At 37.5% G+C, this 25127-nt stretch overlaps 1 protein-coding gene across 2 annotated transcripts in view; it reads right to left on the reverse strand.

The window, feature by feature from the left end:
* Positions 1-25127, reverse strand: part of LOC150081538 (inhibitor of Bruton tyrosine kinase) — a 349146-nt gene that overhangs the window by 314242 nt on the left and 9777 nt on the right. For both annotated transcript variants that reach the window (XM_090380069.1, XM_090380070.1), the window contains exons 2-3: positions 18434-18969; positions 9983-10193 (exon numbers count right to left, since the gene is read on the reverse strand). In XM_090380069.1, the coding sequence (XP_090236195.1) occupies positions 9983-10193; positions 18434-18561 (339 nt within the window). In that variant the 5' untranslated portion in view covers positions 18562-18969. The remainder of the gene's footprint in view (positions 1-9982; positions 10194-18433; positions 18970-25127) is intronic.

Genomic DNA, 25127 nt, shown 5'->3' on the forward strand with positions numbered 1-25127 from the left:
TTTGTAGCTTAAAAATAGACAATTTTTTTACAATAATTTAATTTTTGTTTTATTTTATTATCATACAGCTGTGCACGATTATCTTGACAATGAATTTCATGATCAATGGACAGGTCGTCGAGGGAGTGCTTTTGAATATACTCCAAGGTTGCCAGATCTCATCCCTTCAGATTTTTTTGGCTTGGAGATACTTGAAAAATCGGGTTTACAGTCACAAACTGCAAACATTGGAGAAACTGTGGGTGAAAATTCAATGAGAAGCAGAAAACATTTCACCTGATTTGTGCATTTCAGTACGTAGATCTGTTGAAGATAGATGCCGCTCATGCATTAATGCTAATGAAGGGCATTTTGAACAATTAAAAACTTTTGTTATAAAAAAAAAAATTTTTTGTTTTCAAAGTATCAAAAAAAAATTAACATTTGTATATGACATCATCATCATCAGCCATTTTCAATCCACTGCAGGATGAAGGCCTCTCCAGCAACTTTCCAGTTCCTTCTGTTTTGAGCACTGACCATCCATTTACTACTCAAAAACTCATGAATTTCATCTATCCATCTCCGCCTTTGTCTTCCAGGTTTTCTTCTAGCTCCTCTTGGGTACCATTCTGTTATTTTCTTAGTCCATCTGTCATCATGTCTTCGAGCTATGTGTCCTGCCCAAGACCATTTTAGTTCTTTAGTTTTGATAAGAATGTCCTTTACTTGAGTTTGCTGCCTAATCCATGTGTTTCTCTTCTTATCTAACAGTCTGATTCCCAATATAATTCGTTCCATTCTTCGCTGTGTAGTTCTTAGCTTCTCTTCCATTCTTTTGGTGAGTGCCCAAGTTTCACTTCCATAAGTCATGGTGGGGAGTATACATTGATTCATTATTTTACGTTTCAGACAAACTGGGATATTGCTCTTCAGTATGTGACTATATTTCCTGAATGCTATCCATCCAAAATTTATTCTTCTCTTGACTTCCAGCCATTTATCATTATTACAGGTAATAACTTGTCCCGGATAAGTACATGACTCCACTTTTCAATTACTGCTCCTTCAATCATTATTTCCCTTTCTGTGGCATACTTGTTCATCATTACTTTTGTTTTAGCCATATTCATCTTTAGTACAAAATCCTTACTAGCTGTGCATAACTGATTAAGATTTTCCTCTAATTCTTTGGGATCATGGCTTATGACCACAATGTCATCTACAAATCTTAAATGGTTTAGGTACTCTCCGTTCACAATGACTCCTTTCTGCAACCAGTCTAATCTTCTGAAAGCTTCCTCAAGGGCAGCAGTAAACAGCTTCGGAGATATTGTGTCTCCTTGTCGAACTCCTTTCTCAATTTTAAATTTCCTACTGTCTTTGTCTAGTCTAATAAAGGAGGTAGCACTCTCGTATATTTTCTTCAAAATCATAATATATGGGGTATCAATGCCTTGTCTTTCCAGTGCCCGAAACATTGCCTTATGCTGTATGGAGTCAAATGCCTTTTCATAATCCACAAATGCCAGGCATAATGGTATTTTATATTCATTTGCTTTCTCCATTAGCTGTGATATTACATGAAGGTGATCCATAGTTGAGAATCCTGTCCTAAAGCCAGCTTGCTCTTTCGGTTGATTCTCATCAAGTATTCTTTCTAATCTGTTAGTAATGACCCTTGTGAACAACTTGTAGATGTGGGATAACAAGCTAATTGGTCTATGATTTCCAATTTCTGATTTATCTCCTTTCTTATGCAGCAAAACTATGATTGCATTATTCCACTGCTTATGCGTCACACCTTTTCTAATGCACTTTGTGAAGAGCCTTGCCAGTTTTTGTGTTATGTCTCTTCCTCCCAATTTTAACAACTCTACAGTAACTTCATCTTCCCCCGGGGCTTTCCGATTTTTCATTTTCTTCAATGCATGTTCTACCTCATCAGGAAGAATATCGGGTATGTCGTATGTGTTGCTACTTTGCAATCCATCTTCCCCACTGCTGGTATCATTCCCTCGCTCCTTGTATAATTCTCTATAGTAGTCTTCTGCTATTTGAATTATGCCTTCTCTGCTGTTTATAAGTACACCATCGCTATTCTTCAGTTTCAGTATCATTTGTCTTTCTATATTACTGCTCGTGGCTGCTGATTTAAATCCTTTGTTTTCCCTTAATGCTTGTTCTACTTTTCTTGTGTTAAATCTTCTTATGTCCTCTCTGAGTCTCTTTCTAATGGCTTTGCATAACTCAGTATACTCAATTTTCTCCCTGTCAGTGTTTTTCTTGCTCTTCATTTGTCATCTTTGGTTCATCATTTGTACATTTGTATATATTGTTCATTAAATATAAATTTTTAAAGTGTGTATACATAATTTTGAAACACCCTGTATATATATATGCTGATTTATATTTGTAAAAGAATAAAAAGTTTACCTCAATATGATATGTAGAACATTTCCAACCAGAGTTATAATATAATGCTCAATATGTAGAACATATTGAGCATTATAGCTCTGGTTCATACTATCTAATACCGATTTATTCATTCATTTTTTATAGACAAAGCCAGCATCTAATTAGGCCAATAACCAATCTCTGTTAGAGCACAACTGCAAAAGGCAATGGCATTAATGACTTGAAAGATATTGGGCATTAAAAATATTACAGCTTAAACATTTAAATAATAATTCCTTTAATATCAAAGAAAACAAGAAGCATGGTTTTCATTTTTGATATTCTTGCTTTTTTTTGTCTGAAGGATGATTTTTTTTTATAAAAACCCCAAACACGAGAGGTATTAAAACCTATAGTACTTAGTACCGTGCTTGGGTTGGAGGTTGAGAAGATGAAAGAAGATATTTGTTGACATTAGACTTGAACTTCTGTAGACTATAATTTTCAGGAAATACATATGAAGGAAGGCTGTTCCAGAAAATGGCAGTTGAATGAATAAACAAGGAAGATGAAAAATTGGTTCTGCGACTTTTAATTGGACAGTAAATGGATGTTGGCTGGTGGCGGCACGTGTTCAGACTGTTTTGAAAGAGAGAGCAGGAATTAAAAAACCCAATTCGGAAGAACAGTGCCCATGAGTATCTGTAGAAAAGGCATGCAGCAGAAAGTACATCGATGAGACAGGGATGTGGAAAGACTGTTAGAGATGAGTCATTAATTAACCTAACTGCCTTCTTCTCAATGGAATCTAGAAGCCTGAGAGAGATTTTTGGGAGCACCACTCCAGATATGGGAACAATATTCCATGGTAGGGCAGATTTGTGATTTGTACAGAATGAACAGCTGTTTGGAAGAAAAGTAATGCTGAAAGCGAAAGAGAAAATCTAGTTTTTTAGATGCAGAGGAAGCAATATTTGTAATGCACTTGTGCCAAAAGAGATTAGAAGTCAGGGTAATACCCAAAAGAGATATCATTTTGCATAGAAATCTGAGTGTCACCAAAGATAAGCATAGGAGCAGAAGAATCCTTTTTGCGAGATATAAGACAAGACAAGACTGAGTTTTAGATTAGATTGAAATCACTGAGTTGTCTTTGACCCACTGGAGAATTACCTGGAGATTGGCATTTAAGGAATTGGTAGCAGATTTTCGAGAAGTTGAAGCTGATTTAGCAGGGCAAGGTTTCTCAAAATGGAAAGTGGAATGCAATGTGCTATCATCAGCAAAACTATGGATAGGATTTCCAGTCAATGAAGGTCATTAATATACAAGAGGAAAAGAGCAGGGGAGAAAACTGAACCTTGGGGAACACCAGCATTAGTGGAGAAGTTAAAAGACAGAGAGCAATCTACCATCACCCTCAAAGTGAGCTATCAGAGAAAACTGGATAATCCAAAAAACAGTTGGCAAACTATAAGATGGAAGCTTGTTTAGAAGACCTTTATGCCAAACACGATTGAAAGTCTTTGAGATGTCAAGAGCTACTGCTTGTGTTTCACCAAACTTTTCCATTGAATTTGTCCATAAATGGATAACATAAGCCAGAATATCACCAGTGGATCGACACTGACGGAATCCATACTCTTTGATCAGATGTTTGTTATTTGGTTTTTAGGAGCATTAGCAACTAAGGCCATATTGCTCTGGGATATGCAGTGGTCATTCCCTGACCTTTCTGCATCCTCCGTATTTAGTGGTGACAGGCTCGAACCCCGGTCTAATCAAGAAGCGTGTGCTATGCACTGCTGCTCCTTCCCACCTGGCTATGGAGGCGGCGGCCGTTGATCAGATGGAAGGTTTCTAAGTAGTTGGCAGTTAATTGATTTCTCCATTACTTTAGAAAGAGTAAAAGTAATTGCAATGGGATGATAATTGGATGGGAAGGATTTGTTACCTTTTTTAGCAACTGACTGGATATGAGCAAATTTACAAGCAGAAGGAAAAACACCTTTGGAATAATGAAGTGAAAAAAAAAGCAGCAAAGAACAGGAGTAAATTCAGGATCATCAAGATTCGTCAAAATCCTTATCACATCCTTTTGACGCAAGACCACAGGAGGCATTGAATGGAGGATGTTGTGAATTGTGGGAGGTGTTTTACCGAGATCATTAATACATGAGCTGGAAGAAAAATGGGATGCTAGCAGGTCAGCTTTATCCTTGGCTGAAGTGACAACAGAACCATCTGGTTTGGACAGAGGTGAGAGCAGAGATGGGCAAAAGTTGTGGCCAATAGCTTTGGCAAGAGACCAGAATGCTCGGCTACCATTAGAAGCAAGTTTTCTACTCTTAGCCTGTTCAAACTCTAGTTTGGACTGATTAATAACTGCTTTACAATTGTTGCGAGCTTTGGTGTAGGCAGAAAATGAAACTACAGAATTAGAAACAAGCCAATTACAAAATGCAACGTTATTCTCTTGAACAGCCTTAGCGCATTTATTGGAAAACCAGAGTTTAGATAAAGGACGAGATTTTAAAGTGGAGTGTGAAATAAAGGATTCCATTCTTACAAGAATAATTTCACTGACACGATCTGAGCAAACGTTGACATCAGAAGTTTTGAAACAGTAATCCGACCGAGGAGAAGAAGAAAAGAGAAGAGAAGAAAAGAAAATCTTGCAGGTCATGCCATTTTGCATTCTTGTAATGCCAAACAATACGAGGTTGGGAATAGCTATGAGATAAAGGCTCCATTGGAAAAGAGACAATCACCAAGTTGTGATCTGAGGTGCCTAAAGGACTACTCACTTTGACTGTGTACTTAGAAAGGTTGTTTGTTAGAAAAAGATCAAGCGTGTTGGCTGTATGGTTAGGATTGTCCAGTATTCTTGTAGGTAAATGAACAATCTGTGCAAGGTCATTAGTAATTGCAAAAGCCTCAGCATCTTGACCAGTTGGGTCGGTGTGACTAGAAAACGGAAGCCAGCTGGAGTTGTGAACATTAAAATCATCAAGGAAAATGACCTCACTGTTAGGAAAGTTGGACTGGAGAAAGTCAAGTTGCAAAGCAAGGAAGTCAAAGAGCTCCAAGTGATTAGTGGAGTTGGGAGAACAGTAGAGACAACAGATGAATTTGACGCAATGAGGTAGAGAGATTTTAAGCCAGAGAAAATCGAAAAGTGGAGATTCCAAATTACCAAGTCTCTGACAAGGAATATCGGAACGGATGTATGCAGAAGTACCACCTTTGAGGCGAAAGGAATCATACAGCGAATCATTTGGGCAACTGAGATGAGCTGTAGTTGAGTCAACCAATAACTGAGATTCTGTCAGATAAAGTACATAGGGTTTGGTAGACTGTAAGTGGAAAGTCTGTATCTTAATTTTTTTCCAAAAAATCTTCACAAATTCAGTCTTCTCAATGTTTGATCTTCATTCAAAATTTTTGGCACCATCTTGGCATCAAATTTTCAGTTTAAAATTTGTCTAACTGTTTCTTTGTTCACATTGAGTTCTGATGCCGTCATTCTAATACTTAAACAAACAATCACTTCTAATCAATGTCCTTACCCAGTCCTCATTTTCATTAGTTTTCATGGATACCGGACAGCCTGGTCACTCAGTCTTCCACACTCTCTCTCTCTCTCTTCCTTCTAAAAATCTTTTATGCCATTCAAACACGCAAGCTCTTGACACAGTATCTTCCCCATAAACCTGATGTAACAACAACTTTCAGCTGGTGTTTTCTTTAGGTTTTTTAAAAATCTGAGATTGATTCGTTGTTCAATTCCTTTGTCTGCCATTTTTCTGGTAAGCTGCAAAAACACAAGGTAATGAAAACCTGTCTCACTCTAAGGCAAATGAGAGCGTTGGAACATGACTTGGAAGACAACTAGGGAAAGGTTCAAGGTCATCTGCTGTGCCTTTGTTTCAGAGATGGTACTTGAGCCTACAGTGGATGTGCAGTCTCATTTAATAGCCACACCTTGTGTGTACACTGTCTGAAGTCACCATACCTTTAAATTAATGGGTAATTCATTTTTTTTAATGAATTTGCTTAACTTTCAATTATCCCTTTTGTAAAACAAGGAATTAAACATACCTCTGGAAACAGAAAGAGGAAATGAAATATGCTAAAATCTACTTGTTTTTGTCTATGGCCTGGCAAAAGATCTTGCACAAAACTGCAAGGAATATACCAGGGTGATGTATTCCTTAAACTAGGCATCTTGGAAGGGGGGGGGGGGAATGTCTGACTGAGTAGTAAAGCACTGGGGGGGGGATGAATGACAAATTTTCACAATGGGACATTAATGCAGACTACTGGGAAATGTAACACTGGATTTCCATTTCATCAGTGTTATCAACCACTGGAATATGCTGCTGAGTGATTAAGGTAAGGTTGAATTCTGGAGAAATTTAAAGGAAAGCCAAATTAGTACTGTCTGTCAAAAGGATGTACATAAGAGATTTTTTTGGAAAATTAAATGCACTAGGCATAATCCTTATGGGTTTTGATAATTAACTATATAATATCGGTGTAAATACTCCATAGTTAACCCATAGATTTGAGCTACGATTGTAGCGTAGAAGGCATCATTTTAATTGTATCTCATAATGTGGTTGCCTTCACAACAAGATAGCTACTATTGAATTACTTCAAATAAATAACGCTTCTCTAGTAGAGAAGACTACTGTTATTTATTTTCAGCGTACCACCACCCAGACGATCGTTTCAAAGCTTTTTGGCTTCGTCATCAGTGGGCGGGTAGGTAATACAACAAGCCATCTCAGTTGCGAAATTATATCCACATTATGAGAGATGCCAGAAGGGTGTGGTGGTAATGTATTTGGAAAATTAAATGCACTAGGCATAATCCTTATGGGTTTTGATAATTAACTATATAATATCGGTGTAAATACACCACAGTTAACCCATAGATTTGAGCTACGATTGTAGCGTAGAAGGCATCGTTTTAATTGTATCTCATAATGTGGTTGCCTTCACAACAAGATAGCTACTATTGAATTACTTCAAATAAATAACGCTTCTCTAGTAGAGAAGACTACTGTTATTTATTTGAAGTAATTCAATAGTAGCTATCTTGTTGTGAAGGCAACCACATTATGAGATACAATTAAAACGATGCCTTCTACGCTACAATCGTAGCTCAAATCTATGGGTTAACTATGGTGTATTTACACCGATATTATATAAGAGAAGATGTAATTTTTTCCCTTCTTTGTCGCAGGATCATGATAGCATTTTGACTTGCAGCTACAGTACTGTCTCACGCTGTTTGTTTGTTGTTTGGTTTTTAGGAGCATTAGCAACTAAGGCCATATTGCTCCGGGAATATGCGGTGGTCATTCCCTGACCTTTCCGCATCCTCCGTATTTGGTGGTCATGGGCTCGAATCCCGGTCTAATCAATAAGCGTGTGCTACACACTGTTGCTCCTTCCCACCTGGCTATGGAGGCGCCCTGTCTCACGCTAGCAACCAGGAGAAACAAAACTGCATACTGCTTCATACTGGCATAAAAATAACGGTTAATTATTCAGACCAAGCATGTAATATCAATTTTTGTATGAAATTAAATCTGAAACAGAAGTATTCTAGATGTTAAAATAAGTTTATGATATGAAGTAATATCAAGGGGAAAAGGTTAAAAGAAAGTAGAGAAAAAGTCCACAATGATGCACAAAGCAACCATTTGATCAGCCACAACACACACACACACACACACACACACACACACACACACACACACACACACACACACACACACACACACACACAATGAATAGTCAAACTTGGACTTGGTTTGTTCTGAAAGAACAATGAATTTATCCAACAAGGTCAAATGTTTATCAGGCTTATTATGTAAAAATTCTGTGCAATTCAAAACAGAGCAAACTGTAGCCCTGATGTTGTCTCAGGGAAAAAGTCACTTACTGTTACACATCTGATCAAAATGAGCATTAACGACTTAATCACTAAACTTATTCACCAGACTAGTTTCCAAATAACTTCAGATGCTTCTCAAAATCCACCTACAAAATTAAAAAAAAAAAAAAAAACTGGCACCACTGAGGATATTCAAAAGAGAAGTTTCAGAAATGCTTAAAGCAATGGCAGCATTGCTGGAGTAAATGTGTAGCCACCCTGAGCAACTTTGAAGAGGGGAAAAACAATGTGGACATATGGTATATTTATTAAAAGAAAAACTCATTAATTTGCAGTCATCTTATATGTAATATATAGGGAGAGTAAAAATTCTGCATAAACATTTTAAATAGTCATATCTTTTTGACAGCTACAACATCACTAAAATAAACAATTAGGATTTTAATAAGTTTTCATTTGAAGAAATGAGACCAATCAACTAACATTTGAAGAAAGGAACCGCAATGTCAAATGGTAATGGAAGCATGAAAATAACTAACAATACTCTGCTTCTGTATTTGAAGAGTATGAAACTGTTCACAACATTATTAAAAAGGAAATCAGTAGGAGGAAAAGAACCCCAAGAAGTGCTGAAAACAATCCAAGCCATTATTATTTTTTAATTATTTTTTTTAGTTTTTGGCCAGTGTAGTAAAAGCCTATAGCTTCGTTGCATTATATGGCTTATACTAACAGTCAACAAAGAAGTTAACAAGATGTTCCTTAGATCTGTGTTTGAATGACCAATTCATTAACCAATTAAGTGTTATGTGGATCTTAAAAGACAAAGTTTAAACTTTTTTTCTTGATAATCACATGCAATTCAGGAAGATATTCCTGATCAATGAGCACAATTTTGTGAGTGGTACTACCAGAAGAACAGTGGTTAGCTGTTTTCATGATGTAATCATATGTTCAGATGAAATGCCATTCATATTAAACGGTCAACTGAATTGTCATCACAAATGTGTTTACAGCACCAATCCTTATCTCATTCTACAGAAAGACAATAATCTGTGAGGGATGAGTGTGTGGATAGGCATCCCCCCCTTCTCTTGTGGGATAATCAGACTTTACAAATTCTATACTGTTGCTGGGCAGAGTTATTCAGTTGTTAATGAATCATAAAGTAGTTCCTGCAATAAGAAACGTGTTTCTGGATACACTGTTGTACTTGCAAAAGAATGATATGCCCCCACATTTTCACTCTGATATCCATACCTAAAGGACAGTGAATTTTCAAAAAGATGGATGGGTTTGAGTGGGGAGGGGGGATTTGTTTTTGAATATGCCATTCACAAGACCTCACTCCTGAAAGATATACACTCAAACCACAAATATTGTAGGATTTGTACACGATGATACAACAGGAAGCAGTTAACTTACAGCTAGCAAGTGCACAATGGTATATCAGACTGTTGAGAAACAATGCTATCCACAAAAGCATGCTGGTGGCAGATGTGATGAATCCCATTTCTGTGTACCTGATGTGCTTAAACCTTTTTGGTTCATGTTTATTCAATAAACTTTGAGATACAGCATAACAAAATGTTTATACACAATTTTGACTTGCCCTGTATATTGGCTACATTCTGGAATACATATGAATACATAATTTTTCTGTGCTCCTCTAGAAATTACCTTAAATATCATACATACCATAAGTAGAGTCCTTGCAGAAGTAACTTCACCATAAAAAAGGGAACGATGTAAAGCTGTCCAACCAGATTCGGCATCTCTAACATCAATTTCAGCATGACAATGTTCCAATAACCATTCAATTACTTCCCATCTCCCACAAGATGCCAATAAATGCAAAATATTACGACCTAATAAATCTACTACAGAAACAAAGTTGTGACAAAGATACCTAAAATAAAAAAATTAATTGAATTAAAATATTTTATTTTAATAATTTAAAAGTCTAATATTTTATTTATAAAAGTAAAAACTATATTTTTTTTAACATCAGTAAAGTACTATTTGATTGGTCAGCATGACAATTAGAATGGCATGAATACCACAAAGAAACAGTACAAAGTAAACACAGAAAGATGCAAAAAGGTCTTTTAAGTCAAAAAAACTTAATACACAGTAGGACCACCTTTGGTCAATATGACAGCCTCATACCCCCTCCAGAGAATATTTTCTACCAACTTCTGTTATACTGGCCAGAATTGGCCCCCATTCTTCCCGCAAAGCAGCTGCTAAAGCCGGTCTAGAAGGATACAGCCTAATCTGGTTCTCCAATTAACCCCACACAGCCTAATCTGGGAATTCAGTTCATCCCAGATATTTGGTAGTGTTGGTTGGTTTAAGGATTTTATGGCACATTAACATGTTCAATGGGGTTGAGGTTTAAGCCAGCCAGTGTAACTTTGGTGTCAAAATATAAGTTTTATATAACCCTTGTTGTATGATATGGAGCACTGTTGTGCTGGAAATAACAGGATCTCTTTGCATAGTGTTGCTACAGAATAAATAGCACATAATTGTCCAAAATCTAAAGAGATCATAGACTATGGTTTTAGACACTACCACCAATGGACCAGCTGAAAAGGCACCATATCATCAGACTTGCCATCAAACAAACTGAAAGGAAGCATCTTCCAGCCAATCTCTACACTCAAACAATCATTGGAACAAAGTGCTTGTTCAGAGAGAGAGAGAGAGAGAGAGAGAGAGAGAGAGAGAGAGAGAGAGAGAGAGAGAGAGAGAGAGAGAGAAATTAGTAACTCCATAGAACCTTCTGACACTTTAGCAGTGGCAGAAGGTGCTATGGCAGGGATCGGCAACATACGGCTTGTGGAGACTCTTTGAACATGTAACTGCAGCTCTAACTTTTAGCCCACATGTACAAGTGCAGCGACATGAATATAGCATTAGTTTCAATGCAAGCCAAACACTTCTCAGTTTAGTTTGCCTGTGCATTGCGAGCAGAGCACATGTACTGCAAGGTGTCGAAGATTAATCATTGCAGCAGTGGCAAATAAAAAATAATATAAAATAATTAAAACAGGAACAAAAACTACTTATATATTAAAAATAAATCAAGAAACCATCTGAACAATGCACGTTTCTCAGCATGTTTAAAGATGAAAATTACGGCATGCTTGCATGCTTATTGGAGGCTTGAAGTGGTGAAACCCATGTTTAGTCTCTAGAGCAAAGTTTCCAGCATCCCCCTCCCCCCATATTTCTCCTTCAACCCATGCACGGTACTAAGTACTATAGGTTTTGATACCTTTCGTGTTTGGGGTTTTCATAAAAAAAAAAAAAAGATGTCAAGAGACTCAAGAAGTTCAGCAGCAGAAGTCACATTAATTCGTACCTAATTGGATATTTATATTTTTCAGTACAATGTATCAATAAATAATATTTAAAAAAAAAATTTTTTTTAAATAAAATACCTTTCCACTCTATTCCATTTCTTAAAAAACTCCCCCCCCCTCCCCCCAGCTTCAGCTGAGATGCAGCTCTTCAGATTCTTTTGGTTTTTAAATTAGATCAAAAATGGCTCTTCACTCAAAAAAGGCTGCCGACCCCTATGCTATGGAGTTACTAATGTTCTTATTTATACTCCGGCACAACTACCAGGTCAGTGGAGTTTACAATAAATCAATCGATACAAATGTTAATCGTATTTATCAGTCATGGCTTTAATCCAAGTCCACTCAGAGATTGCGTGCTGCTGCACTCATACTCCTGACCACTCAGCTACATTTACACATCTCTGCCAATACTATGGGGCTACTAACATCTGCCATCAGACCACTTCAAACACATTTTCATAATAGCAATCATAACAGCAGCTTAGATGCAGCTGATGTCCAACCACCGAATCCAAGGCAATGCAAAATGCTACAGACAACTGATGTACTGAGAGATGTTTGTGCCCCTGCTCTATGATGCTTTCCACATACAACATGCATGAGGGATGAACTACGTTCTTTATGTTTGCTAAACATATTCTGTAAATTTGTTAGGATGTCTAGACAATTTTTTTGCATTGGGGTATCTATTACCCATGGTCATCTTATCTTTAAAAAGATTTATCATAGCAGATTTTGGAAAGTTCAGACAAGTCTCAGTTGTGCACATAAACGTTACTAATGTGGCATCCAACCAAGAGATTTAATTTAAGCTAAATATATGTCTTACTTTTGGTTAAAAAAAAAAAATTTTAAAAATGGATGCACTGCAAGCAAAATGCATTTCAGAATGAAAATGGTTAGTTTGTTAAACAATGCCAATAACACAGGTTTTTTTTTTTTTTTTTAATCCTTTCATCTTTTTCTATAATTATTTATCTGAACATATACTGTGGGCAAGTTACTTTATATTAACATGAACTAATTACTTGTTGAAATCTGGTCCAAACATCTGATTTAGCAGACAATTATACCAGATTCTGGCCAGATTATTTATTTTATATACTCCATTCTTTATTTTTTTTTTTTTTATTTCTTATTTCAGAGATATGAATTTTTTAACTTTTTCACTTTTATTCATTAACTTTTTCCTCTTTTTGCAAAACTACATATATCAAGTAAACTAATATACATGTTTTTAACAAAAACAATACAACAGACAGATTGTATTGCTTTTCATCATGCAGGAATTAATACAGAAACTTTCGGGACTGATTCTGTTAAAACTAATACTAATGAGGAAGACTTGTCTTTATCGGAATAGATTTGCAAAACAAATCACAATGATTTAAGGAAATGATTTAGGCACTTATGCTACAGTTGATGATGACAATCACATTGCAAACGTTAACAGATATAAGATCTGTTAGTTTGCAATGTGATTATGTAAGCAATGCAATGATCTGACCTAATAAGATCATGCTGTTGATGATGTGAAGACTCAAATGGTGCAAAATGTAGTTTAAAGATGAAGAAACTGCTGAATATGAAAAACTGAAAATTCCAACTATTAGAAAAACACTTAGAGCAGATAAGCTTTTTGGATCGGTTTTGTAAAAATAGAGGCTAATCATAATACACCATTCCCACAGATTGCAAAATTGAATATGATTATGAAGAACATTTCTGATTGGGAAACAAAAAAAAAAAATTTCTGTCACAAAGTATTATTAAATGTTCAATATCCCATACAAGTAAGGCTGCACATATATAAATTTGTTTTAATATATACACACACCGATCTGCGTATTGGTTTGATGATGCATTGATTTGTCCAATGTTCAAAATGTAGTGATTCCCTGCAAAAATTTATTTTTATTTTGTTACACAGAGCATTAATAAACTACAATAAATAAATTAGCTTTCGGCTGGGTGGCAGCCTTCATCGGATTAAAATACTTGAATGGCAGTTGGAATGGAGATGCACTGCCAGGATGGTGCATGAGGCACGTGGTTAATTGTTTGTTGATGTTTGTGGCTGTGACGTATGGTGGTGACGTGGCCAGCCTTTGTCTATGGATAGAATTACTGACTCTGTGATGGGGTTAACTTGACAACCACTGTTCCTGTTCAAAGCGGTGTCCGAGCATTTTATATTTAGCGATTCCAACCAGGTACGCCTCAGGTAATGGTGGGACCTGTCCACAACCACGACATCGCTGTGTGGGTCGATGTCGTGGTGGGTTGTCCAGACATGCTCGGCAATAGCTGAGTGTTCTACATCTGCCAAACGGATCGCCCTTTTATGTTCTGAGAGACGTTTCTCGAGTCGACGTCCAGTCTCTCCAAAGTAGCAGCTCGTGCAGTCACGGCAAGAGATGCGATAGACCAAACCACTCTGTAGAAGGGTGGGGACAGGTGTTTTTATGTTGGAAAGGAGAGAATGCAGTTTCTTGCCTGGGAGTTGGATGCACTTTATCCCATGCGATCTTAGGATTCTACCGATCTGCTGTGACAGGTTGGGGTAGTATGGGATGAATGCCCTCGTGGATGACTCGTCACTGTTGGTCGTCACGTTGTCGCGTGCTTGTAGATCACACCTGTCAAGGACGTCGATGGGGTAGCCACACCTCGTAAGGTCTACTTTGACTCTGGTGATCTCTTTGCGTCTTTCATCTGCGGAGCTGGAGTGTGTCCAGGCGCGAGTTAGCAAGGTTCGGGCAGTTGAGAGGAGGTGGCCCCGTGCGTGTGCTGACTGGAAGTTGATAAATTGGCCAGCACACATAGGCTTACGATAAACTGTCGTCTTCAAGCATGTGTCTTCGCGCCAGACAAGTGTATCTAGGTATGGTATAGTTGTTCGACTCCAGCTCAATCGTGAATTTTATGAAGGGCGATAGTGAGTTGAGGTGGGTTAGGAGTTGCTGACCTGAGTCTCTAGGGATGACTACGAACACATCGTCTACATAGCGACACCAAAAGGCGATGTGATCTGGTGCGTGTGTAAACGCACGTCCCTCTAACTCCTCCATCATGATGTTTGCTGTGACCGAGCTGACAGGGGAACCCATGGCTGTGCCATGTATCTGCTGGTAGATAGAGTCATTAAACATGATTGCACCCCCTGTTAAGCACAGTCTGAGGGCGGCGGAAATGTCATCAGGCGTCAGTCTAGTTCTGCCGCTAAGGGTTCCATCATTATCCAAGAGTTGTTTTGCACAAGAGATGGCAAGTTCCACTGGGATGGAGGTAAAGAGTGATACGACATCGAACGATGCCATGACTTGATCTTGCGAGATGGATATAGTGCGGATCCTTTCTATGAACTCAATACTGTTGGAGACAGTGTAGGTGGTCTTGCGAACTAGAGGAGAAAGAAGTCTCGAGACAAATTTAGACAGCTCGTAAGTCGGTGATCCACAGCAGGATACAATAGGTCTTAGTGGTGTGCCTTCTTTGTGCACCTTCGGCAGGCCGTAAAACCGTGGGATCTGACACCCGGAGGCACGGAGGTGATTACGGGTTGACTGTGTGATTTTCTCTTGCTTCAGCCAAGTGTTGATGAGGATATTCACCTCTGACTCCCATCGTTCCAAAGCCCTGTTGGGGTTGATGGTTAAGGGTTTGTAGACGGTAGTGTCTCGTAAGAGCAGTAAGGCTTTCGCCATGTAATCAGTGTGGTTCATTACAACCGTACGACGGCCTTTGTCCGCCGGTAGAATGACGATGGATGAATCCCGTTTCGGTGCCTTGAGGGTAGAAATCTGTATACGGCTGAGGTTTGAAGAGACGGGGCGGGCATGGTGTAGAACTGCTGCAGTCTTTAAGCGGATTGCGTTGGCTACATCTTCTGGGAGGCGTGATAAGCTTGCTTCCACACCCAAGGCGATGTCGGTGATCGGTGGATGCTTTGGAAGAACGGCAAATGTCATGCCAAGGGTCAATAAGTTTATTTGTTCTGCAGGTAACTGCTTGCTGCTTAGGTTCAATACGAAATCCGTGCAATTTGTGAGAGGGGTATTACGCTGGTGCCGAAATTGATGGGATTCATTGATTAAAGTATTGAACTTACGTTTCTGTCGGGCACAATAACGATCTGATTCTCTGACAGCCTGGTAACATAAAGTATTGATTACCTTGGTGTAAATAGGATCGGGAATCAGAGCCTTAAGGTCGGCAAGTAGGGCCGCTTTGCTCGCTGAAACACGTATGTCACGATGGAGGCAGCCGGTCCATATGCGCAGAGTTCTGAAGCCGAAGTTCCGACAGGCACGTCCCATACGCTCATTAGGAAACTGTTGTTTGTAGCGAAACCCTTTCGGTATAATCCAGTTAGCTTTGCATCTATGTGCAAACCTCAGGTGTTGTCTGCTATGGGCTATGAAGATAAAATCTTTCTGGAGTCAACGCCAACAGTGACGAGTCATCCACGAGGGCATTCATCCCATACTACCCCAACCTGTCACAGCAGATCGGTAGAATCCTAAGATCGCATGGGATAAAGTGCATCCAACTCCCAGGCAAGAAACTGCGTTCTCTCCTTTCCAACATAAAAACACCTGTCCCCACCCTTCTACAGAGTGGTTTGGTCTATCGCATCTCTTGCCGTGACTGCACGAGCTGCTACTTTGGAGAGACTGGACGTCGACTCGAGAAACGTCTCTCAGAACATAAAAGGGCGATCCGTTTGGCAGATGTAGAACACTCAGCTATTGCCGAGCATGTCTGGACAACCCACCACGACATCGACCCACACAGCGATGTCGTGGTTGTGGACAGGTCCCACCATTACCTGAGGCGTACCTGGTTGGAATCGCTAAATATAAAATGCTCGGACACCGCTTTGAACAGGAACAGTGGTTGTCAAGTTAACCCCATCACAGAGTCAGTAATTCTATCCATAGACAAACGCTGGCCACGTCACCACCATACGTCACAGCCACAAACATCAACAAACAATTAACCACGTGCCTCACGCACCATCCTGGCAGTGCATCTCTATTCCAACTGCCATTCAAGTATTTTAATCCGATGAAGGCTGCCACCCAGCCGAAAGCTAATTTATTTATTGTAGTTTATTAATGCTCTGTGTAACAAAATAAAAATAAATTTTCGCATTATGAATCCAGAGCACGTAGGCCTGTTTTATTATGTAGTGATTCCCTGACCATTATTGGCCTTGTGGTTCTCTGTCAAGATGGAGCATAATGGTCAGTCTATTTTATTTTGTTGGTCAAGTGTTTGTTTTCGTCTCCATTCTAGTGATATTTTACATAATTCAGAACTGGTACTGCCATTAGGGTGCCACCAATTGGCATATTCTAAAAGGTTCAGTTATTTGGTATTGTATTTTTGGCTTTTATAAATTATTTTAGGAGCGTTCCTTCTGAAATACCCCATGTCTTGATTTCCTCCACTCTTTTTGTTTCATTATGTCTAGGTTTATTATTTTTTACTCTACAGGTTTGCTGCACTACTGATAATTGTTTTATCTATTTATTTCCTTATAAATTTCCCTATTAATTAATTTGTAAATAAATAAATATATATATATATATATTTATTTATTTACAAATGTTTTCCCCCCCAAGATTCTTATAACATTCATTACATGAAAATTCTGCATACCTGAATTATAAAAATAATGACACTACATCACTTTGTGTGCCCATCTTTTACTGTGTTCATTTTTGTTTCTCTCGTAAATAGCCTTCTTTATGTATTACCACTTACGTGTTTACTGTTATTAAGAAATATCACTTCCAAAATGACACCTGCTAAATTCATCAAGGAAGAAGAAGAAATCACCATGGACCAGCAGATAGCATTCTGGTTGATATCATACTTAGCAGACAACTCATCCAACAATATCATCCCTCACAGAACTGTAAAATGTGACAATGCATGTTTTTTTCTCCCTCCTGCTGAAGCACAACACATACAACTATATCATACCTCACAGAATTGTAAAATGTGACAACTACTGTTGAAGCATCAATTTTACCACCATGATGGACTTATGTCAGAATAACATTCTGGTCATTTTTGGTAATGTTGGATACTACTGTGACACTTTCCAGGCATGTTTTCCAGTATCCAAAAGTACCTCCAAGTTCACCTTTAAAGTGGTGAATTTAGAGCTTTTGGATACTGGAAAAAATGCAATTTTGATGAAACGCAGTGTTTCAACATATAATGAACTGCATTTGGCTGGACAATGGTGTAATGTAAATGTATGGCACAGCCTAGAAGGCTACTTAATTTATAAAGTAAATGAAATAGTCAATTTGTAAAAAGAATAACAGTATAAATGAACAAAAAAAAGAGCATATATAAGACTAAAGACACTAACAAGAAGTTACAGAAAGTAATAACTACTAATTCCTAACCACTGACTCACCAAAATTAAATATTTGTCCACAAGGCATGTCAGGTAAAATGATACTATTGACAAGTTAAAGAATTTTTTTATGGCCGTACTTCTTTAATGAAAAAAGTAATTAAATTATGCAGATTGCAAACAGGGAGAAATACTAAAAGTTACTTTTTTTTTTGAAAATTAACACAATCTGGTTTTTTTTTTTTTTTTTGGCAAACAATGCTCACCAATGCACCAACTCAAGTTAAATATATTTTGAAAAACGTTTCTAATCTGAATAAAAAGTAAAATTATATTAAACTTCATTGCTCAATGAAAAATTGCTTGTACAAAACATAACTGTACTGTTACCTTACCTACCTGCAATAAGATATGATTTCAGAAGAAGTACCACGTGTTACAGCTCCTAGAAGTTGAAAAGCATGAGTATGTGAATGGCACTTGGGAGTACATTCAATCTCTAGCAAGCCACTAGCCACCTGAGTCATCTTGATGTATAGACTTTTACAGAACTTAGGATATTAACTAAGTAATTACATATTAGATTATATGTACAAAAGTTTGGTGTATCACAGAATGGAAGCTCATGAATTGCCTCTATAAGAGACAGCTACATGGATAAAAAAATATTTCACTATACAACCAGAAAAACTGCTCATTTTTTATATATTAAGAAATCACATGAAATATGAACGGTAAAGCAGCTATCCATCCACAGAATATCTTTAAAAGGCACTCTTCAACAGTTCAAACTATGCAATGATGATATACATAGTACGTCATCCTATACTGAATATGATCTTAACCTCCTCTTTACAGCATCCCCCTTTGCCACCACCCCCTTAGGGGTGCAGAGACTAGTTAACTTCAGTTAGCCATAATGTTCAAGAAACACCCTGTAAATAAAAATGTATATGTTATGCTCATGCTGCACACTATTCTGTGTTATTAAACTGAAAATACCAAAAAAAATCTGTACTCATGTAAAAAAAAACAAGTGAAACAATAATGTCAGCAGAATTTAGAAAATAAATTTTATGCTTATAAAAATGTATTTATTTATTGTGTAGTTTAAGATGAAAATCCTTTCTTTTCCATAAAATTTACTTTTCTTAGACATCTCAGTCAACTCCTTTTCTTCCTCTTCTGTGACCAGTGTGCCACACTTGAATAAAAAAAAACTAAGTGAACTACTTTAATACAAGTTGTTAACATACTGTGTACACTTTGTAGCAAGATAGTAATTTTGCAATATACATGTTATTGTCAGAGGCTCTTATGGTTTAAGGGTTTGGTAAACAGAGCACTATATTTAAGTTAATAAAGGATTTGTAAAAATATAAATCCTGTAATAAAGAGAGTATACAAGGAAGCAAAGCTTGTCACAGCTACCTTAAATAAAAATCCCCGGCATTTTCTGCCATGAAGGGAATTTGTCACTTACCAATTTACACCTATATTTTAAATTTGGTAGGACAAATAAAGAATTATTTATTTAAATACAAATAACATGTATTATACATAAGAATTTAAAATTAAAGTAGGTCTGTATTATTCTTTCAAAAATAAAGTGAAGTTACACACACACACCAAATATTACAATATGTTTGTTGTTTATGCTAAGGCAGTTCAAGTTTAACCCAAATCGATATTGGACACATGTCAACAATTAAGATATGAAATCAATTATTATGTATGAGCAAGTTCATCTCAGCCAAGGCTAGGGGCATTTTAAAATTCTGTTACAATTATGAGACTGTATAAGTTAAGATACAATGTAGCAAGATTCATAATTATGAGAATAGTCAAACGTGTATTTGACGAACAGTCTGCCAAACCCCACACACTTTTTCTAACAGAATTTCAATTATTGGTTGATTCAAACACTGCTCATCTCAGTTGTCCAAATTATTTGCTGTATTATTCCTTTTTCTTCAAATGTGGTACTTGTTCTTATATTTCCTGTCAGAGATTTAGTAATTTGGAATCTCCTCTTTTTGATCTTCTCTGGCTTAAAATCTCTCTGCCCCATTCTGTCAAATTCATCTGCTGCCTCTATCGTTTTCCCAACTCCACTAATCACTTGGAACTCTGACTTCCTCTCTTTGAACCTTTACATTCTCCAGTCCAACTTTCCTAACAGTAAGGTAATTTTCCTTGGTGATTTTAATGTTCACAACTCCAGGTGGCTACCATTTTCAAGTCACATGGACTCAGTTGGTCGAGATGCTGAGGTGTTTACGATTAATAATGAGCTTGCACAGATTGTTCATTTACCTACCACAACCAGACAATCCTAAAACACACAGCTAACACTGTTGATTTTTTTTTCTAACAAACAACCCTTCTAAGTATGTGGGTGGTCCTCTAGGCACCTCAGATTCACAACTTGGTCTCTTCTCCAATGGGGCCTTTCTCTTGTGCCATTCCCAACTTCCGGTTGTTTGGCATTACAGGAACGGAAAAGTAAATGATCTACAACATTTTATTTTCTTCTTTTCCTTGGTCAAACCTGCTAATGTCAACATTTGCTCAGATTATGTCAGTGAAATTATTCTTGTAGGGATGAAATCCTTTATTCCCCAATCCACTTAAAATCTCCTTTATCCAAACCTTGATTTTCCAATAAATGTCATAAGGCTGTTTAAGATAAGAATGTTATATATCACAATTGGCCTACATCCAAATCTCCAGATTCATTTTCTGCCTAAATCAAAGCTTGCAACAATTGTAAAGCAGTTATTAATCAGTCAAAACTAAATTTTGAACAGGCTAAGAAAACTTGCTTCTTGTCCAAATGGTAGTGAGCATTCTGGTCTTTTGCCAAAGCTATTAGCTGCAACTTTTGCCCAACTCTATTCCTACCTCTGTCAAAAGCTGATGGTTCTCTTGCCACCTCAGCTAAAGATAAAGCTGACCTTCTAGCATCCTACTTTTCTAACTCAAATATTGATGATCCTGGTAAACTACCTCCTACTATTCCTAGTAAACTCCATTCAATGCTTCCGGTGGTCTTTCATCATAAGGATGTTAGAAGAATTTTGAACAGTCTAGATACCAAGAATGCTCCAGTTCCTGATGGTATTTCTCCTGTGCTCCTGAGCTCACTCCTGTTCTGTGTTCCCTTTCATACTTTCTTATTCCACTGATGTTTTCCCTTCTGCTTGGAAATATGCTTATATCCAGACAGTTCCTAAAAAGGGTGAAAAATCCCTTCCATCCAATTATTATCCCATTGCACTTACTTCTATTCTTTCCAAAGTAATGGAGAAATCAATTAACCACCAACTCAAACTATTTAGAAACCTTCCATCTGATCAATGATCACCAGTATGGACTCTGTCAGTGTCAATACACTGGTGATATACTGGCTTACGTTACGGCATCTATGGGCAAATTCGATTGAAAAGTTTGGTGAAATTCAAGAAGTTGCTCTTGATGTTTTAAAATACTTTTGATCACATTTGACATAAAGGTCTCCTAAATACACTTCCATCTTATGGAAGCTTATTTAGCCAACTGTTTTTTGTAATTGGGTATCCAGTTTTCTCTCTGACTGCTCACTGTTGGTGTGGTGGTAGTAAGCTTGTTTGTTTGTTTTGGTTTAAATGGTGTATAAGCATCAAAGGCTATTATGTGCCAGGAAATGATGGTTGTTGTTATTTGGTTTTTAGGAGCATTAGCAACTAAGGCCATACTGCTCCGGGATATGCGGTGGTCATTCCCTGACCTTTCCGCATCCTCCGTATTTGGTGGTCACGGGCGCGAACCCCGGTCTAATCAAGAAGCGTGTGCTACGCACTGCTGCTCCTGCCCACCTGGCTACGGAGGCATCTGAAATGATGGTAGTCAGCTCTCTGTCCCCTAACTTCTCCACTAATGCAGGTGTTCACCAAGGTTCAAGTCTTTCTCCTACCCTTTTCTTCTTGTATATTAATGACCTTCTTCCATTGACCAGAAATCCTATCCACAGTTTTGCTTATGTTAACATGTTGCATTCCACCTTCCAGTTTGAGAAACCTTGCCCTGCACAAACAGCTTCAACTTCCTGAATATCCACTACCAATTCCTTAAATTACTGATCTCCAGGTAATTCCCAGTGGGGCAAAGATAACTTTGTTGATTTCAATCCTGAAACTTGATTCTGTCTTACGTCTCACAAAAAAGAATTCTTCTGCTCCTATGCTAATCTTCAATGACACTCCAATTTCTAGGCAAAATCATCTCTGTTGGAGGTTATCCTGACTTCTAATCTCTCCTGGCATAAGCACATTACAAATATTGATTCCTCTGTATCTAAAAATCTGGGATTTCTCTTTACTCTCAGCATTACCTTTCTTTCACACAGCTGTCCGCTCTACAAATTGCAAATCTGCCCTACCATGGAATACTGTTCACAAATCTGGAGTAGTACCCCTAAAACTTCTCTCAGGCTTCTAGATTCCACTCAAAAGAGTGGCAGTTAGGTTAATTAACGACATCTCTAACAATGTCCCTCCACTGTCTCACAGACGTTCTGTTTCTGCTGCATGCCTTTTCAATAAATACTTCCATGGGCACTGTCCATGGAAGTATTCCCACTGAATGTGCTGGGCACAGAACGAATGTGATTGAGTGAAACTGAAATTTTAGAGAAATGTTGAAAATGTGAAGTTATGGTAAAAGAGAATAACCCAACAGGTAAGCAAGAGAGAGAATTAAAATAATTTTGATAAAAGAGTGAATGAAGACTGAGAACATGAAATACACATTAGTTTAGTATAGACAGGAGTGCGCTGTACCGAGGGTGCATTGCACCCGGGCAGCAACATTCAAGGGGTGCCAGAAAACCCGAAACTTACATAAACAATGAAGAAAATTTTAAAACATGTTGATGTATGCATAATGCTTGTCTACTCGAGAATTTACTATATAAATTAAGCCTTCAATACTCATGAAAGGCCCAGGTGTACTCCAGCTTTTTTTTTTTTTTTTTACATGGCTATACTTCCTTGGTCAAAACATTTCCAGAAACACTATTCAAAGTACCTTTCTAGGAAATTGTGCAGGATTTTTTCAGCATAGTCCATGAAATGTAATAGTCCTTAAATTCAATCTTGATAAAATATATGATGCTCTATACAATATCTATACAGATATTTCCCGTGATAATGATTCTAGAAACAGATAATGTATCATCAAGGAATGACCAATAAATTGTAACTTTTTGTAGCAAAAAACTTTTTTTTCATAAAAAAATACAAATTCCATAGAAAATTTTCTTTGATTATTTTGTAATTTAGTAATAATCATGAAAGAAAAACAGAATCATGAATAAATGTTTGATATTTTCCTTTAAATATGGATTGTCTAATAAATAACTTGCACATAGAGCTGCTGACTACATTACTAACCGTACAATGCAAACTCTGTTATCATCTGTAATGTACCTACATGAAAAATACTTCAATTAAGCAAAGTTAGACTTTATGCTTGGGCCTCCATAGTGTAGTGCCTTCGGCAGCACACTTGCTGATTGAAAAGGACATGGGCTCAAATTCCACTGGAAGAGTTTCCAGAGGTTTTTTCTTTCAGTACCAAGTTAGTCAACCTTGGGCCAATTCCCATGAGGATGGAGGCTTTTCCCCCTCTCACCTATCCAAATTGACCAATCATCATCAGCCATTTTCAATCCACTGTGGGATGAAGGTCTCTCCGCAACTTTCCAGTTCTTTCTGTTTTGTGCAATGGCCATCCATTTACTATCCACAAACTCATGAATTTCATCTGTACATCTCCATTGTTGTCTTCCAGGTTTTCTTCTAGCTCCTCTTGGGTACCATTCTGTTATTTTCTTAGTCCATCTGTCATCATGTCTTCGAGCTGTGTGTCCTGCCCAAGACCATTTTAGTTCTTTAGTTTTGATAAGAATGACCTTTACTCGAGTTTGCTGCCTAATCCATGTGTTTCTCTTCTTATCTAACAGTCTGATTCCCAATATAATTTGTTCCATTCTTCACTGTGTAGTTCTCAGCTTCTCTTCCAGTCTTTTGGTGAGTGCCCCAGTTTCACTTCCATAAGTCATGGTGGAGAGTATACATTGGTTCATTATTTTACGTTTCAGACAAACTGGGATATTGCTCTTCAGTATGTGACCATATTTCCTGAATGCTAACCATCCAAAATTTATTCTTGTCTTGACTTCCAGCCATTTATCATTATTACAGCTAATGACTTGCTCCAGATAAGTATACGACTCCACCTTTTCAATTACTGCTCCTTCAATCATTATATCCCTTTCTGTGGCATACTTGTTCATCATTACTTTTGTTTTAGCCATATTCATCTTTAGTCCAAAATTCTTACCAACTCTGCATAACTGATTAAGAAATTCTTTGGGATCGTGGCTTATGACCACAATGTCATCTGCAAATCGTAAATAGTTTAGGTACTCTCCATTCACATTGACTCCTTTCTGTGACCAGTCTAATCTTCTGAAAGCTTCCTCAAGGGCAGCAGTAAACTTCGGAGATATTGTGTCTCTTTGTTGAACTCCTTTCTCAATTTTAAATTTACTACTGTCTTTGTCTAGTCTAATAATTGACCAATAAACACACAAATAACATGAACACCCCCACTCACCCTCTATGCAATAATGATTTATCTAATTAATTAGATAAAATTCAGAAAATTAAATTCTGCTTGCATAGAGGTGAAAACATTGCTAACATGTATTCAGCTACATGATGCTAGTGATAATATAGCGTATTCTCCTTAATTAACTGCCTAGTTTGCTAATCAGATTAGAAGATTGCTAATTTGAAGATCTTGCTAAAAAAAACCAGAAAAGCTGAGTCTGATCCGTCCTCTTACAGGCCTATTGCCTTGCTCCCTGTTGGCAAGGCACTTGAGCAGGTTATTGTTGGACATGTTGATTGCTTACACTAATAAAAGACTCCGTCTCTAGTGCAATATGGATTTACACGTGGCAAGGATACAGAGGATGCAATTGCTTCTATTCTAGCATCCCAGGCGGAGACTACAACTAAATATTTGCTGAGCCTCTTTGTGGACT

This window comes from Mastigoproctus giganteus, chromosome 8 (assembly GCF_048544385.1).
Source record: "Mastigoproctus giganteus isolate SK-2022 chromosome 8, ASM4854438v1, whole genome shotgun sequence".
Classification (NCBI taxonomy): Eukaryota; Metazoa; Arthropoda; class Arachnida; order Uropygi; family Thelyphonidae; genus Mastigoproctus; species Mastigoproctus giganteus.